Genomic DNA, 10,728 nt, shown 5'->3' with positions numbered 1-10,728 from the left:
CTGCTGCCTGGCCCTCCATGTGGGGACGGTGGAGCCATGTGAACAAGGTGCTGTGACTGCCCTCAGAAGACCCTCAGCGGGTCAGCCCTCTTGCCCTTGCTCTGGGCTGCCAAGGCCTGGCCAAGCCCCCCACCCCCCTGGGCCAGCGCTCTCCTGTGACAGAGCTGACTGGGCGTCCCCCTGCTCCTTCCGCCCTTTGGCATGTCAGGTACAGGACCTGGTGGTTTCAGGGACCCAGCACCCTGCGGCCTTTCTAGGTCTTGTTTTCTCTTCTGGGAAATGAAAGGGCAACCTTGATTGGTTGGTAGGTTCCCACCAGAATCCCGTAAGCTGCTTCCCAGGCCCAGGGATGGTGACCAGGTACTATAGTGCTGCAGGGACCTTCAGTCATTGCCATTAGATCCCCTCTGGGAGCTGTCATTCAAGAAGGCTAATGGATGCCCCCCAGTAGAGTCCCCACGTGGAGGGGGTCGAAAAGGGGACAGATGCAGCAGGTTGCCAAGTCATTGGGAACTTGAGAGAGGCCGGCAGGCCCAGGGTGGACATGACCTGGTATCCCTTTGATCCTGGTTTCTGGAAGCAAGACTGCCACTCTGTTGAGAGTGTGACACGGCCCTCCCTAGAAGGTGGCAGGAAGATGGGGGATGAGTGTGGTGGTGTCCCTGGGGCCCACGGCAGTGAGGGTGAGGAGAGGGCCCTGTACAGACTGGCAGATCTCTCCTCAGGCCTAGCGCCCTACCCTCAGGTGTGAAGATTTCACGCACCAGCCAGGACGTGCTGGCCTAGGACCCCCAAACCAGGTGTCGTGGTGCCCTTCGTGCTGCCAGGTGCCCATGCCTCACCTCCAGGCACTGTGGGGACTGAGCAGCCCCTCCTGTGCAGATGGAGAGGTCTGGCCTGGTGAGCTGCTGAGGGCTGACACCACTACCTGTGTGTGTGCCGTCTGCATGGTTCCCTGTGGGCCCTGCGGGTCAGGTTAGCAGGGCCAGAGGCTGATGGGCCTCCACGCCAGTCTTGTCCTTGGTTAGGACCATTCAGGAAGATGGTCCTGCCTACTGTAAGATGCCTGCTTCTGATGAGTCCAGGCCTTCTCTGGGCCAGCCCCTCCGTGTGGGCCGGACAGATGGGGAAATAGGCTGAGGGACACAAACTGTGGGGGTTGGCTGTTCTTGCCTCTCCTTGGGGTGATGGGCATGAGCTGTATGTACGTGTGGGGGCACAGCATCGGGTGAGTGGGCAGGGAGGGGTGGAAGTATCCACATTCAAGGCTGAGGCTTCCCTCTACTCCCAGGTCAGCCAGAGTGGCCTCCCCATGCTGTCCTCGCCATCGCCTGGCCAGCAGGTACCGACTCCACAGTCGATGCCCCCGCCGCCCCAGCCCTCTCCACAGCCTGGTCAGCCGGGCTCTCAGCCCAACTCCAACGTCAGGTAGGCTGGGCACCACCCTCACCCCCTTGGGGAGCACTGGCCTGGCCTGGCCCCCTCCAATGTGCCTCCTCCTTTGCCACAGCTCCGGCCCTGCCCCGTCCCCCAGCAGTTTCCTGCCCAGCCCATCCCCTCAGCCTTCTCAGAGTCCCGTCACCGCACGCACCCCTCAGAACTTCAGCGTCCCTTCCCCTGGGCCTCTGAATACCCCAGGTAAGTCAGGCAGGGGGCCTCTGCAGGTGGTGGAGCTGGGAGGGGGGCCGGCCTCCACCTCCGCTCACCGCTGTGTCCTGTCAGTGAACCCCAGCTCCGTTATGAGTCCGGCCGGCTCCAGCCAGGCCGAGGAACAGCAGTACCTGGACAAACTGAAGCAGCTCTCCAAGTACATTGAGCCACTGCGGCGCATGATCAACAAGATCGACAAGAACGAAGGTGCGGCCAGGGCCAGGGCCGGGCTGGGGGGCCACTGGCCCAGGCCGGCATCCAAGCATTCCTTCTCTGTCCCAGACAGGAAAAAGGACCTGAGTAAGATGAAGAGCCTCCTGGACATCCTGACAGACCCCTCTAAGCGGTGAGCTTGGCACCCATTTGTGGTGGGTCCCTGAGGGCATGGTGGCCCCTGGCTCCCTGGGTGACCAGCCGTACTCAAGGAGGAGGACCCCCTTGCTGAGGTCAGTGGCTTGGTCGGGGCAGCTCCCTGGCAGGGCCTCCGTGAGCACATACGTCTGCCAAGGCGGCATCAGCCCCTTTGACCCCTCACCCCTCGGCTGCAGTCCTCACCAGATCTGCCTGGGGCCACCTTGCCCTCTTACCGTCCCTCTGGGGGTCTGGTGGGTCAGTGGGTTCAGCACTGGCTGTTAGCCACAGGGCCAGTGGTTCAAACACACCAGCCACGCTGCAGGCGAAAGGTAGGCCAGGGCTTCAGAAAGCTGCGGGAACCGCTCAGCTCTCCCCTGTGAGCCAGAATGGAATCCAGGCCGTGGGTGTTTGGGATGGGTGCTGGCTCTTAGCCTTCCAGTCTGTCCGGTGACCGTGAACACAAGAACGAGTCCATATTGCTGAGTCTCAGCCCGAGAGGGGGCCTGTGAGATGAAGTTCCTGGAACACAGCAGCGTCCTGGTCTCCACACCCCTCCCCCGTGTCCCCAGCCTGTGTCCCCTTCTAGGACTTTGAGTAGGCCACTGTGTGACTGGCACTACAGGCTGGGCAGGGTTGTCTTTGGCTTAACCTTGCTCAGGCTGCATGCCTCTTGGAGAAGGTTCTTCTTCTTCTGCTAATCTGGGCAGAACGGAGGGATAACTTGGGGGCATCTGGGACCAGGGGAAGTCGGAGAGCCTGCCTGGCCCTCTTCTCTGACCTCTCCACTGCCAGGCTGCTGACCACCAAGGTCAGCTTTGGGAGGGGAGCTCCCTTATGTAGACTTGGAGTCTCCTGAGCGGGGTCTCCTGGCTACCTGCTCACCAGCTCCTTCTGACCTCCCCCACAGGTGTCCCCTGAAGACACTGCAGAAGTGCGAAATCGCCCTGGAGAAGCTCAAGAATGACATGGCCGTGGTGAGTGCCCGCCTGTGATAGACCCAGGTCAGGGGCCATGGGGCCTGGTATGCCACAGGGGGCCGTGGAGGCATGGCCCGAGCTTTGTGGGTGAGAATGAGACCTAGGGCCTAGGCCGGGTTCCTGAGGTACTGTGAGCCTCCTGACACGCCCACCCTGTCCTTAGCCCACACCCCCACCACCCCCGGTGCCGCCGACCAAGCAACAGTACCTGTGCCAGCCCCTCCTGGATGCTGTGCTGGCCAACATCCGCTCGCCCGTCTTCAACCATTCCCTGTACCGCACGTTCATGCCGCCCATGGCAGCCATCCACGGCCCCCCCATCACGTACGTATGGCCTGTGGCGGGGGGGGGGCACCGCCCTGACCCCCCATCCCGTGCTCACCACACGGTCCCTTCAGGGTCCCTGCGGTGTGCACCCGCAAACGCAAGTTTGAGGAGGATGAGCGGCAGAGCATTCCCAATGTGCTCCAGGGCGAGGTGGCCCGGCTGGACCCCAAGTTCCTGGTGAATCTGGACCCTTCTCTCTGCAGCAACAACGGCACCGTCCACCTGGTGTGCAGGCTGGGTGAGGACCGTGGCTGGCAGCCAGCCCACCCCGCTCCTCTGCTCAGGGCTCCCTGCTGGGCACCTCCAGGGTGGGGTGGAGGTGGGTTCCCGAGGGGTTTCTCCCTCTCAGGCCCACGGGCAATGTGGTGTGTTGCAGACGACAAGGACCTCCCGAGTGTGCCACCCCTGGAGCTCAGTGTCCCCGCCGACTACCCTGCCCAGAGCCCACTCTGGGTGGACCAACAGTGGCAATACGGTGGGTCTGGGGCGAGGATGGGGCCTGGGAGCCCCTACATGTCCCTCTGCCCTATACTGAATTCCAGAGGCTAGGTGGGGGGAGCGGTAAAGGGACCGGGGAGCCATAGCCTGGGGACAGGTCCGCCTGCTCCAGGGCTGCTGTGCTTTCTAATGTGCACACATGGCTTCTGCCTGTGAGAGTGTGGGCTCATGGGGCCCATTGGGTGATGGGCTCGGTTCCCTGAGACTTAGAGCTGGCTCAACGGGGGCCTCCTGGCCCTGAGTCGATTCTGACTCACTTGGGAGTAACTCTTAACGTTTGAGGCTGTCCGTCTTGACGGGACAAGTAGCCTCATCTTTCTCCCTCAGAGCAGCTGGTGGGTTCTAACCCGGCCTTGCAGCTGGTGCTGGGCACCTTCCCTGGCTGTTCCATAAAACCAAACTCATTGCCATCGAGTTGGTACTGACTCAGAGCAGCCCCGTGGGTTCCTGAGACTGGCTCTTTACTGGAGTACAGAGCCAGGTCCAGGCCCACATTTCTCACTGCTGGCTGCCAGTGCCGAGCTATCTGCTGGGGGCCCCAAGGAGAGGCCCTCACCACACTCACACCCCTGGCTCTCTTACAGACGCCAACCCCTTCCTGCAGTCAGTGCACCGGTGCATGACCTCACGCCTGCTGCAGCTCCCGGACAAGCACTCCGTCACAGCCCTGCTCCACACCTGGGCACAGAGCGTTCACCAGGCCTGCCTCTCGGCCGCCTAGTTGCTCCCAGGCCCGCCGGCCTCCTGCCAAGACTGCTGGTGACTCCCTGGGCCCATGCTGGACATTTCTAGATCTTGGCTCCTTAGAGAGCCTGGGTTAGGTTAGCTTTCCTGCTTTTATCTTCTGCCTTGGGACCAACCAGACCTTAACCTACACTCCACCTAGTGGCTATGGAGCCGTCCGAGCAGGGGAGGGGCTGGCTGTCCTCTGTCTGGCGCAGCTCAGCCACCCCTCCCTCGCTCGGTTGGTTCCAGCCACAGCCTCACCTCCTCTCAGCACAGAACTCAGGGTCGCGTTGAGCGTGCCCCCTGCCGCCACAGGACGCAGAGGAAGAACATAGGAAGTCCTTCCCCACAGAGCTCTGCTCCCAGCTCCAGGTGTGGATCCTGGGGAGCAGGCTCCACCTTGAGGGAGAGGCCTGACCTCGCTCTGGACCTGTTTACCGCCCACCTCACCCCCGCGCAACTTGGAGCAGCAGGGGCACCCGGGGCCTCTGAGTGGGGCCCAGGCTCCCAAGCTGGATGGAGGAGGACGATGACATGCCCTGCGGCTGAGTGCAACATGGGGTGGAGCCAGTGCTGGCCAGCTAGCTGGCCCGCCTGCCTGGACATAGGAACAGCCCACCTTTTGTATGTGCGCTACTACGTCCTCCGTGGTTCTTACAATAAATTCATTACTTCTGCGCCGGCGCCATGAGTCAGCATAGCGTTCAAGTGGACAAGTGAGAGTGTGCTGGCCTGCACATCTCCTTATGAATGCCAGGGAACCCTGAGGACAGGCAGGGCGTGCTGGACGACTTCCTACAGAGCCAGGGAAGCCGACCAAGGAGGTGAATGAGTTAAAGAAACAAGGTTTAATTTCCATCCTATCTTACTGTGCTTCTGTGACTACGAGGGACCGTTAAATCTGAGCAAGAAAATAAAGGGAATTCTCAGTGAGGTCTAGTACTTTATCCACCGAGAGTCATCTCTAGGAATCCAGCTGGCCTGGAAGTCCGGGGTGGGGGTGGGGGTGGGGTGTGGAGCGGGGTTCCCTGGCTGCCTGGGTCAGAGCACCGAGCGGTGCAGGCGGCGGTTCTGCACCACTTGCAGGCGCTTCTGGCGCTCGGTGAAGTTGCTCTTGAGGCTTTGCTTCAGGGCAGGCAGGATGGCTCTGTCCATGGGCCCTGGGCTCAGGATCAGGCTGAGGGCAGAGGAGGAGTGCTGCCAGGCCAGTCCTGCCAGAGCCTCGCTGCCCCCCTGACCCTCACAAACAGGGACTCACCATTTCTTAGAGAGCCCCTTGGCTGTGACCTTGGGGAACTGCGTGACCTCCTGGTCCCTGGGGGAGGAGATAGTGGGCCATGAGCCCCTGTCAGGCTAGTGGGGAGGGGTGGGCTAGGCAAGGGACACTCACTTGGGCAAGCTGGGCCCTGGCTCCTGGAGGGCCGCCTGGGACTGCTGGCTTCCGTCCAGCAGGGCCTTGAGATGCTGCAGCTGCAGAGCAGGAGGGGAGTGTGAGACCTGCGGGGGGGGCCGCTGCCTACCCCAGAACCCATTGCCTCACCTCTTGGGCTTGGAGGACGTTGGCATTCCACAGCTGGCGGATGACCACCTCGCACTGCTGCACAGTGGTGGGCTTGCGCATGTGTGGGGGCAGGCTTGGAGGAAAGGCGGCCAGCCGGCCCTTGGGTTGGCTGCTCCCCCAGGGAATGGCTCCCACACTATAGGCTTCTGAGTCTTCGTCTCTGAAACAGTCGTTCCAGCAGGGGCCTTGGGGATGGATGGCACCCACAGCCCCCAACTAACCAGTGTGCTCTGGGCACCAGGTGGGGCTCAGGCCAGCTGTGACCTGGGCCTGACTCTGCCACCTCTCCACGGGTCAAATGTGCAGGGAGGAGGTGGTAAGCCTAGTGGAGAACCTAAGGGCGCTGTGCATTGCTCAGGCCACCTAAGGGACACATTCTGAAATACCAAGATGAAAACAATAAATAAATGCTGGCTGGCCCTCAGGCTCAGGGCTTTCCAAGGCCAGAGGCAGGCCGTGGGCCTTACCACTGCTGCTTGGGCTGGGTCACTGTCCTCTAAACAGGAACCTGGGGGTCAGGGGAGTCATTTTAACTTTCTCTGAGAAGAGGGTTGCAAGGGGCTCTGCTGGCCTCAGGTGCATCCCCCCTGCCAAGGGCAGCAGAGCAGGCCGGATGGCTGCCAGCCTGCCCACACCTGTAGCAGGGCAAACCCAGGGTGTGGCCCAGGGTGCCGTTGCCTTACCTGGCCTGGCCCTGGGCCTCCTGCCCCTGCTTGTGCAGAAGGCTCAGGCTCGGGGGTTCCTCCTCCAAGGAGCGCTTCTGGGGGGCTTCGGCTTTGGAATCGTGCCTCTTGGAGCTGGACAGGCCCTTGGCTTTGCCTTGAGAGATGCCTGCAGGTCAGACCCAGCAGAGATGGCCATGAGAGGTCTGACTTTGCCTGCCTCCTGCCTCAGTTTCCTTGTCAGTCAGGGCTTCCTGTGGTGGGCAGAGTCTATAGGTCTGGGCAGTGCCCATCCCCTGGGCAAGGGGTGGGGACTGCCACACAAGCTGCCCCCCTGGCTGGTCAAAATGCAAGAGAGAGGTCTGTCTGGGATGGGGCCTGTGTGGAAGACTGGGGCCTTCTCCCTGGGAGGGGGTGGTGAGAAGAGACCCAATCGCTGAAGAAGACACAGCCCTTGTTCCACTGTCTGCATGCTGCCTCTGTGTGTGTTTGAGGGGATGTAGGTGGGGAGAAGGTGGCAGGGCCCTGCGTTTCAGTCCTGTGCAGGCCCGTCATGCCTCCTGCTGGTGACCCTCAAGTGGACAACCAGCACAGGCTTTGAATGAGCGCAGCCCTAACTCAAAGACTCTTGCCCCCGCCGGGCTGTGCTGCCCACCTCCATTCCTTCAACCCACCGCCAGCAGAGAGGGGCGCTTCTTGAGGACCCCGCTAGGACTCCCTACCCGACACTGTCGAATTGGAGATGGACTTGGACTGCATGCTGCACGTGGACAAGCTGCCTGTGGGGAGAAGGCGGTTGTGAGCCCTGGTGGCAACGAGGCCCTGCCCACATTTGCCTGCCCCCTCTGACACAGCCCCTGCCCTTTGACCTGGCCCCACCCCAGCATGGCACCTGGGATGGCGTGGGGTGGGAACTCTGCAATTGCGTCAATTCTGACTAATGGCAAAACCCTGTAGTTCAGTTGAGTTTCGGAGACTGTAACTGTTTACAGGCATAGAAAACCTACTCTGTCTCCTGAGGAGCTCACTGGTGGTTTCAGACTGCTGACCTTGTGGTTAGCAGCCTAATGCATAACCATCACACACACCACCATGACCTGTCTCCTGTGGACTCTGACAGCCAGGGCTGGACATGAGGGCAGTCCTTGCTCTGGACAGCTTGTTGGAGGACACCCTCCCAGTCTGCTCATGTGTCCATTTGAAAAGGGTCAACCCGGGGCCCCACCCACCCCAGCTGGGGCATCTCTCTGGACCGGCACTATTCAGGTGGCAGGCAAGCCCTGGGCTGGCCAGTGGGACTGATGAGGCGAAGCCACTGTCACGCACTGGGGCCAGCCCAGCAGTACAGGGCTCACTCCTAGCATCCCCCCAGCCCCCCACTCCAGGGCCCACAGCTGCTGTGGGATGCCTGAGCCCTTCCATGGGGGGCTGTGCCCAGAGCTGCCTCTCTGAGGGTATGTGAGCAGAAGCTGACCCTGGCCCCAACAGCAACCCAAGCAAACCCTCCCCACTGCTCTGCCCAAGGTCTTGGGCACCTTAAGAGCAGCAGTCCTGCATGTGAGCAGCTGGGTGGACACAGCGGTCCTCAGGGGCCCACTTGCCAGGGCAGACACTCTTACCTTTTTTGGGTGGCTTCTGATTCATAATCAGCTTGTAGTGGAGATCTGAAACAAAGTACATGTCCCCTGTGTCGTTTTTGAAGCCACAGCCATTTGAGGAAGCTGGCTTACTCCCCAGGCTCTGGCCACCTCCGCTCCACCCCTCCATCCCTGCTGAGCCTTCCTATTCTGGCTCAGGCCCCAGGTCAACGGGTCTGGCCCAGCGATTCCCACCAGTGCCCACAAAGCAAGCTCTTGCCTCGGGCAGCCCCACCCCTGGAAACCTGGCCCTCTGGAAGGTTTGACTTGACAGGATGGCAAAGGTTTGGGGAAACCTTCATGGGAACAGCCAGCCTTCTCGTGCTCCTTGCGGATCGTAAAGCGCTTAAGCCGCTGCACCACCAGGGGTCAGTCCCGACTCCGACTGGGGACCACATAACAGGGCAGAATAGAGCTGCTGGAGAAGGAGGTGGGGAGTTTCGAGGCTGTATATCTTTACAGGGGTGGAACCCCTCCTCTTTGTCCAGTAAACCAGCCGATGAGCTTGAATTTCTGACCTCGTGGATAGCAGCTCAATGCTTACCCCGCTTACCCCTGGAGTGTCTAAGGCAGACAGGAGTCCGTGAAGAACTGCATAAAGCGTACTGTCAGGGTGGGCTGTGTGCTGGCATGGGAGTCCCCCGGGGTTACTTAGTTTGTTAAATTGTAGCAGGCTGTTAATGTCTTACTTCTATAAAAAAAGTGGTGGGAAAGCAGGTGGCCCTGGCTCAGGCCTAGGGAGGAGGCTGATGAAGAGATTTCCCGGGGATGAAGCTCATTAGAACCGGCCCAGTGGGTAGGCAAGGGGGTTGGGGACCCTGCCCATCACGAGTGACGTTTCTGGAGCCTGTTGGCAGGACCAGGGTAGGTAGGGCTTGCCAGCCGGCCCCGTATCCACCCTCAGCCCCAGCCGTTTCGGAGCTCGGCACTCACCCTTGTTCTCCCGCTTCAGGTGGTCGATCTCCTCGTGGAGCTTGTACAGCGTCTCCGAGTGCTGCTGCTGCAGGAATTGCAGGCTCTTCTCCAGGTCCAGGACCCGCTTCTGCGCCGCGTCCAGCCCCTGGTGCTGGCTTTGCTGCGCTGAGACCGCACCGCCCGGGACCGGGGGCGGGCGCGGGCGGGCGCGCGTCGCGAGCCGGGTGCTAGAGACCCCCGAGCTGGTGGGCCGCGGCCCAGCCGCAGTCCCTGCCCGGCTCATACAGGCGCTGCCGCCACCGCGGCACAGCAGTGCAGTCGCCCAGGCCAGGAGCTGTGTCGTCATGGAAACGGCGCCGCCGAGATCGCCGTTCTGGAGGCTGGGGGCGGGGCCTAAGGGGCCGGGGGAGGGACTTCGCCTTTTAAGAGGCGGGGCTGGAGGGAGGGGCGGGATTTGGTCTTTTTGATCTATAAGGAGAGCAACTGTGGATGGAGCTGGCGGGAAGATGGGGATAGTGGAGCTGGGTGGTCCAAGTGACCTAAGGCATCCACCAGACACTTAAAGGTGAGAGTATCACCTACCTTTACCTACTTAAAGAACACATTATAAAAAAATTAATAAAATAAAAAATATACACGATTGTGCTTAAGGTGTAAGTTTACACTGCAAATTAGGTGTTTTTGCTGGCTTGTTTTTTATAGTATTAAATTTTTATTTCTCATACTTTTCTTCATGTTCACATTTTGATGAACGCTGTTAATGCTCATGTGAGGACTCACTAAAAATAATACAACATTGGGTTATACTTTTCTTCAGTCTTTAGAGCAGTGGTTCTCAACCTTCCTCATGCCACCACCCTTTTTCATACAGTTCCTCGTGTTGTGGTGACCCCCCAACCATAAAATTATTTCCGTTGCTACTTAATAACTGTAATTTTGCTGTTACGAATTGTAATGTAAAATATCTGATAGGCAGGATATATTTTCATTGTTACAAACTGAACATAATTAAAGCATAGTGATTCATCACAAAATATGTAATTATATATTGTCAAATATTTATTTCTAATGACAAAGTGAAATTTTATCTTAAAAATTTCTTTTTCCAAAATAAAACTTTTTAAATTGAAAAAATATTTTTACAACTCTTTTCAAAATCCATACATAAATCCATTTGTCAAGTACATTTGTTGCCATCATCATTCTCAAAACATTTGCTTTCTACTTGAGCCCTTGGTATCAGCTCATTTTTTACCCTCTCCCTGGCCCTCCCACTCCCTCCCGAACCCTTGATAATTTATAAACTATTTTGTCATGTCTTAAACTGTCCGACGTCTCCCTTTACCGTTGTTCATCCACCAGGGAGGAGGTTATATGAAGACCTTTGTAATCGGTTCCCCCTTTCTCCCTCACCTTCCTCT

The 10,728-nt window shown here is 59.2% G+C and overlaps 2 protein-coding genes across 2 annotated transcripts in view; one reads left to right on the top strand and one right to left on the bottom strand.

Annotated features, from left to right (window-relative positions):
• MED15 (mediator complex subunit 15) overlaps positions 1–5,465 on the top strand; it is a 48,628-nt gene extending 43,163 nt beyond the window's left edge. Inside the window, exons 10-18 of the mRNA XM_004716320.3 lie at positions 1,292–1,428; positions 1,511–1,638; positions 1,723–1,857; positions 1,933–1,996; positions 2,912–2,978; positions 3,145–3,305; positions 3,380–3,546; positions 3,685–3,783; positions 4,391–5,465. Coding sequence (XP_004716377.1) covers positions 1,292–1,428; positions 1,511–1,638; positions 1,723–1,857; positions 1,933–1,996; positions 2,912–2,978; positions 3,145–3,305; positions 3,380–3,546; positions 3,685–3,783; positions 4,391–4,527 — 1,095 coding nt within the window. The 3' untranslated portion in view covers positions 4,528–5,465. The remainder of the gene's footprint in view (positions 1–1,291; positions 1,429–1,510; positions 1,639–1,722; positions 1,858–1,932; positions 1,997–2,911; positions 2,979–3,144; positions 3,306–3,379; positions 3,547–3,684; positions 3,784–4,390) is intronic.
• The window catches only part of CCDC74B (coiled-coil domain containing 74B), a 12,861-nt gene continuing 7,494 nt past the window's right edge, over positions 5,362–10,728 (bottom strand). Inside the window, exons 2-9 of the mRNA XM_013008228.3 lie at positions 9,326–9,700; positions 8,375–8,419; positions 7,478–7,534; positions 6,777–6,924; positions 6,073–6,253; positions 5,923–6,002; positions 5,791–5,847; positions 5,362–5,709 (exon numbers count right to left, since the gene is read on the bottom strand). Coding sequence (XP_012863682.3) covers positions 5,574–5,709; positions 5,791–5,847; positions 5,923–6,002; positions 6,073–6,253; positions 6,777–6,924; positions 7,478–7,534; positions 8,375–8,419; positions 9,326–9,700 — 1,079 coding nt within the window. The 3' untranslated portion in view covers positions 5,362–5,573. The remainder of the gene's footprint in view (positions 5,710–5,790; positions 5,848–5,922; positions 6,003–6,072; positions 6,254–6,776; positions 6,925–7,477; positions 7,535–8,374; positions 8,420–9,325; positions 9,701–10,728) is intronic.

Source organism: Echinops telfairi, unplaced genomic scaffold, assembly GCF_000313985.2.
Source record: "Echinops telfairi isolate 266 unplaced genomic scaffold, ASM31398v2 ScPeMD7_29;HRSCAF=101, whole genome shotgun sequence".
Classification (NCBI taxonomy): Eukaryota; Metazoa; Chordata; class Mammalia; order Afrosoricida; family Tenrecidae; genus Echinops; species Echinops telfairi.
This window is presented reverse-complemented; position numbering and strand designations above follow the sequence as displayed.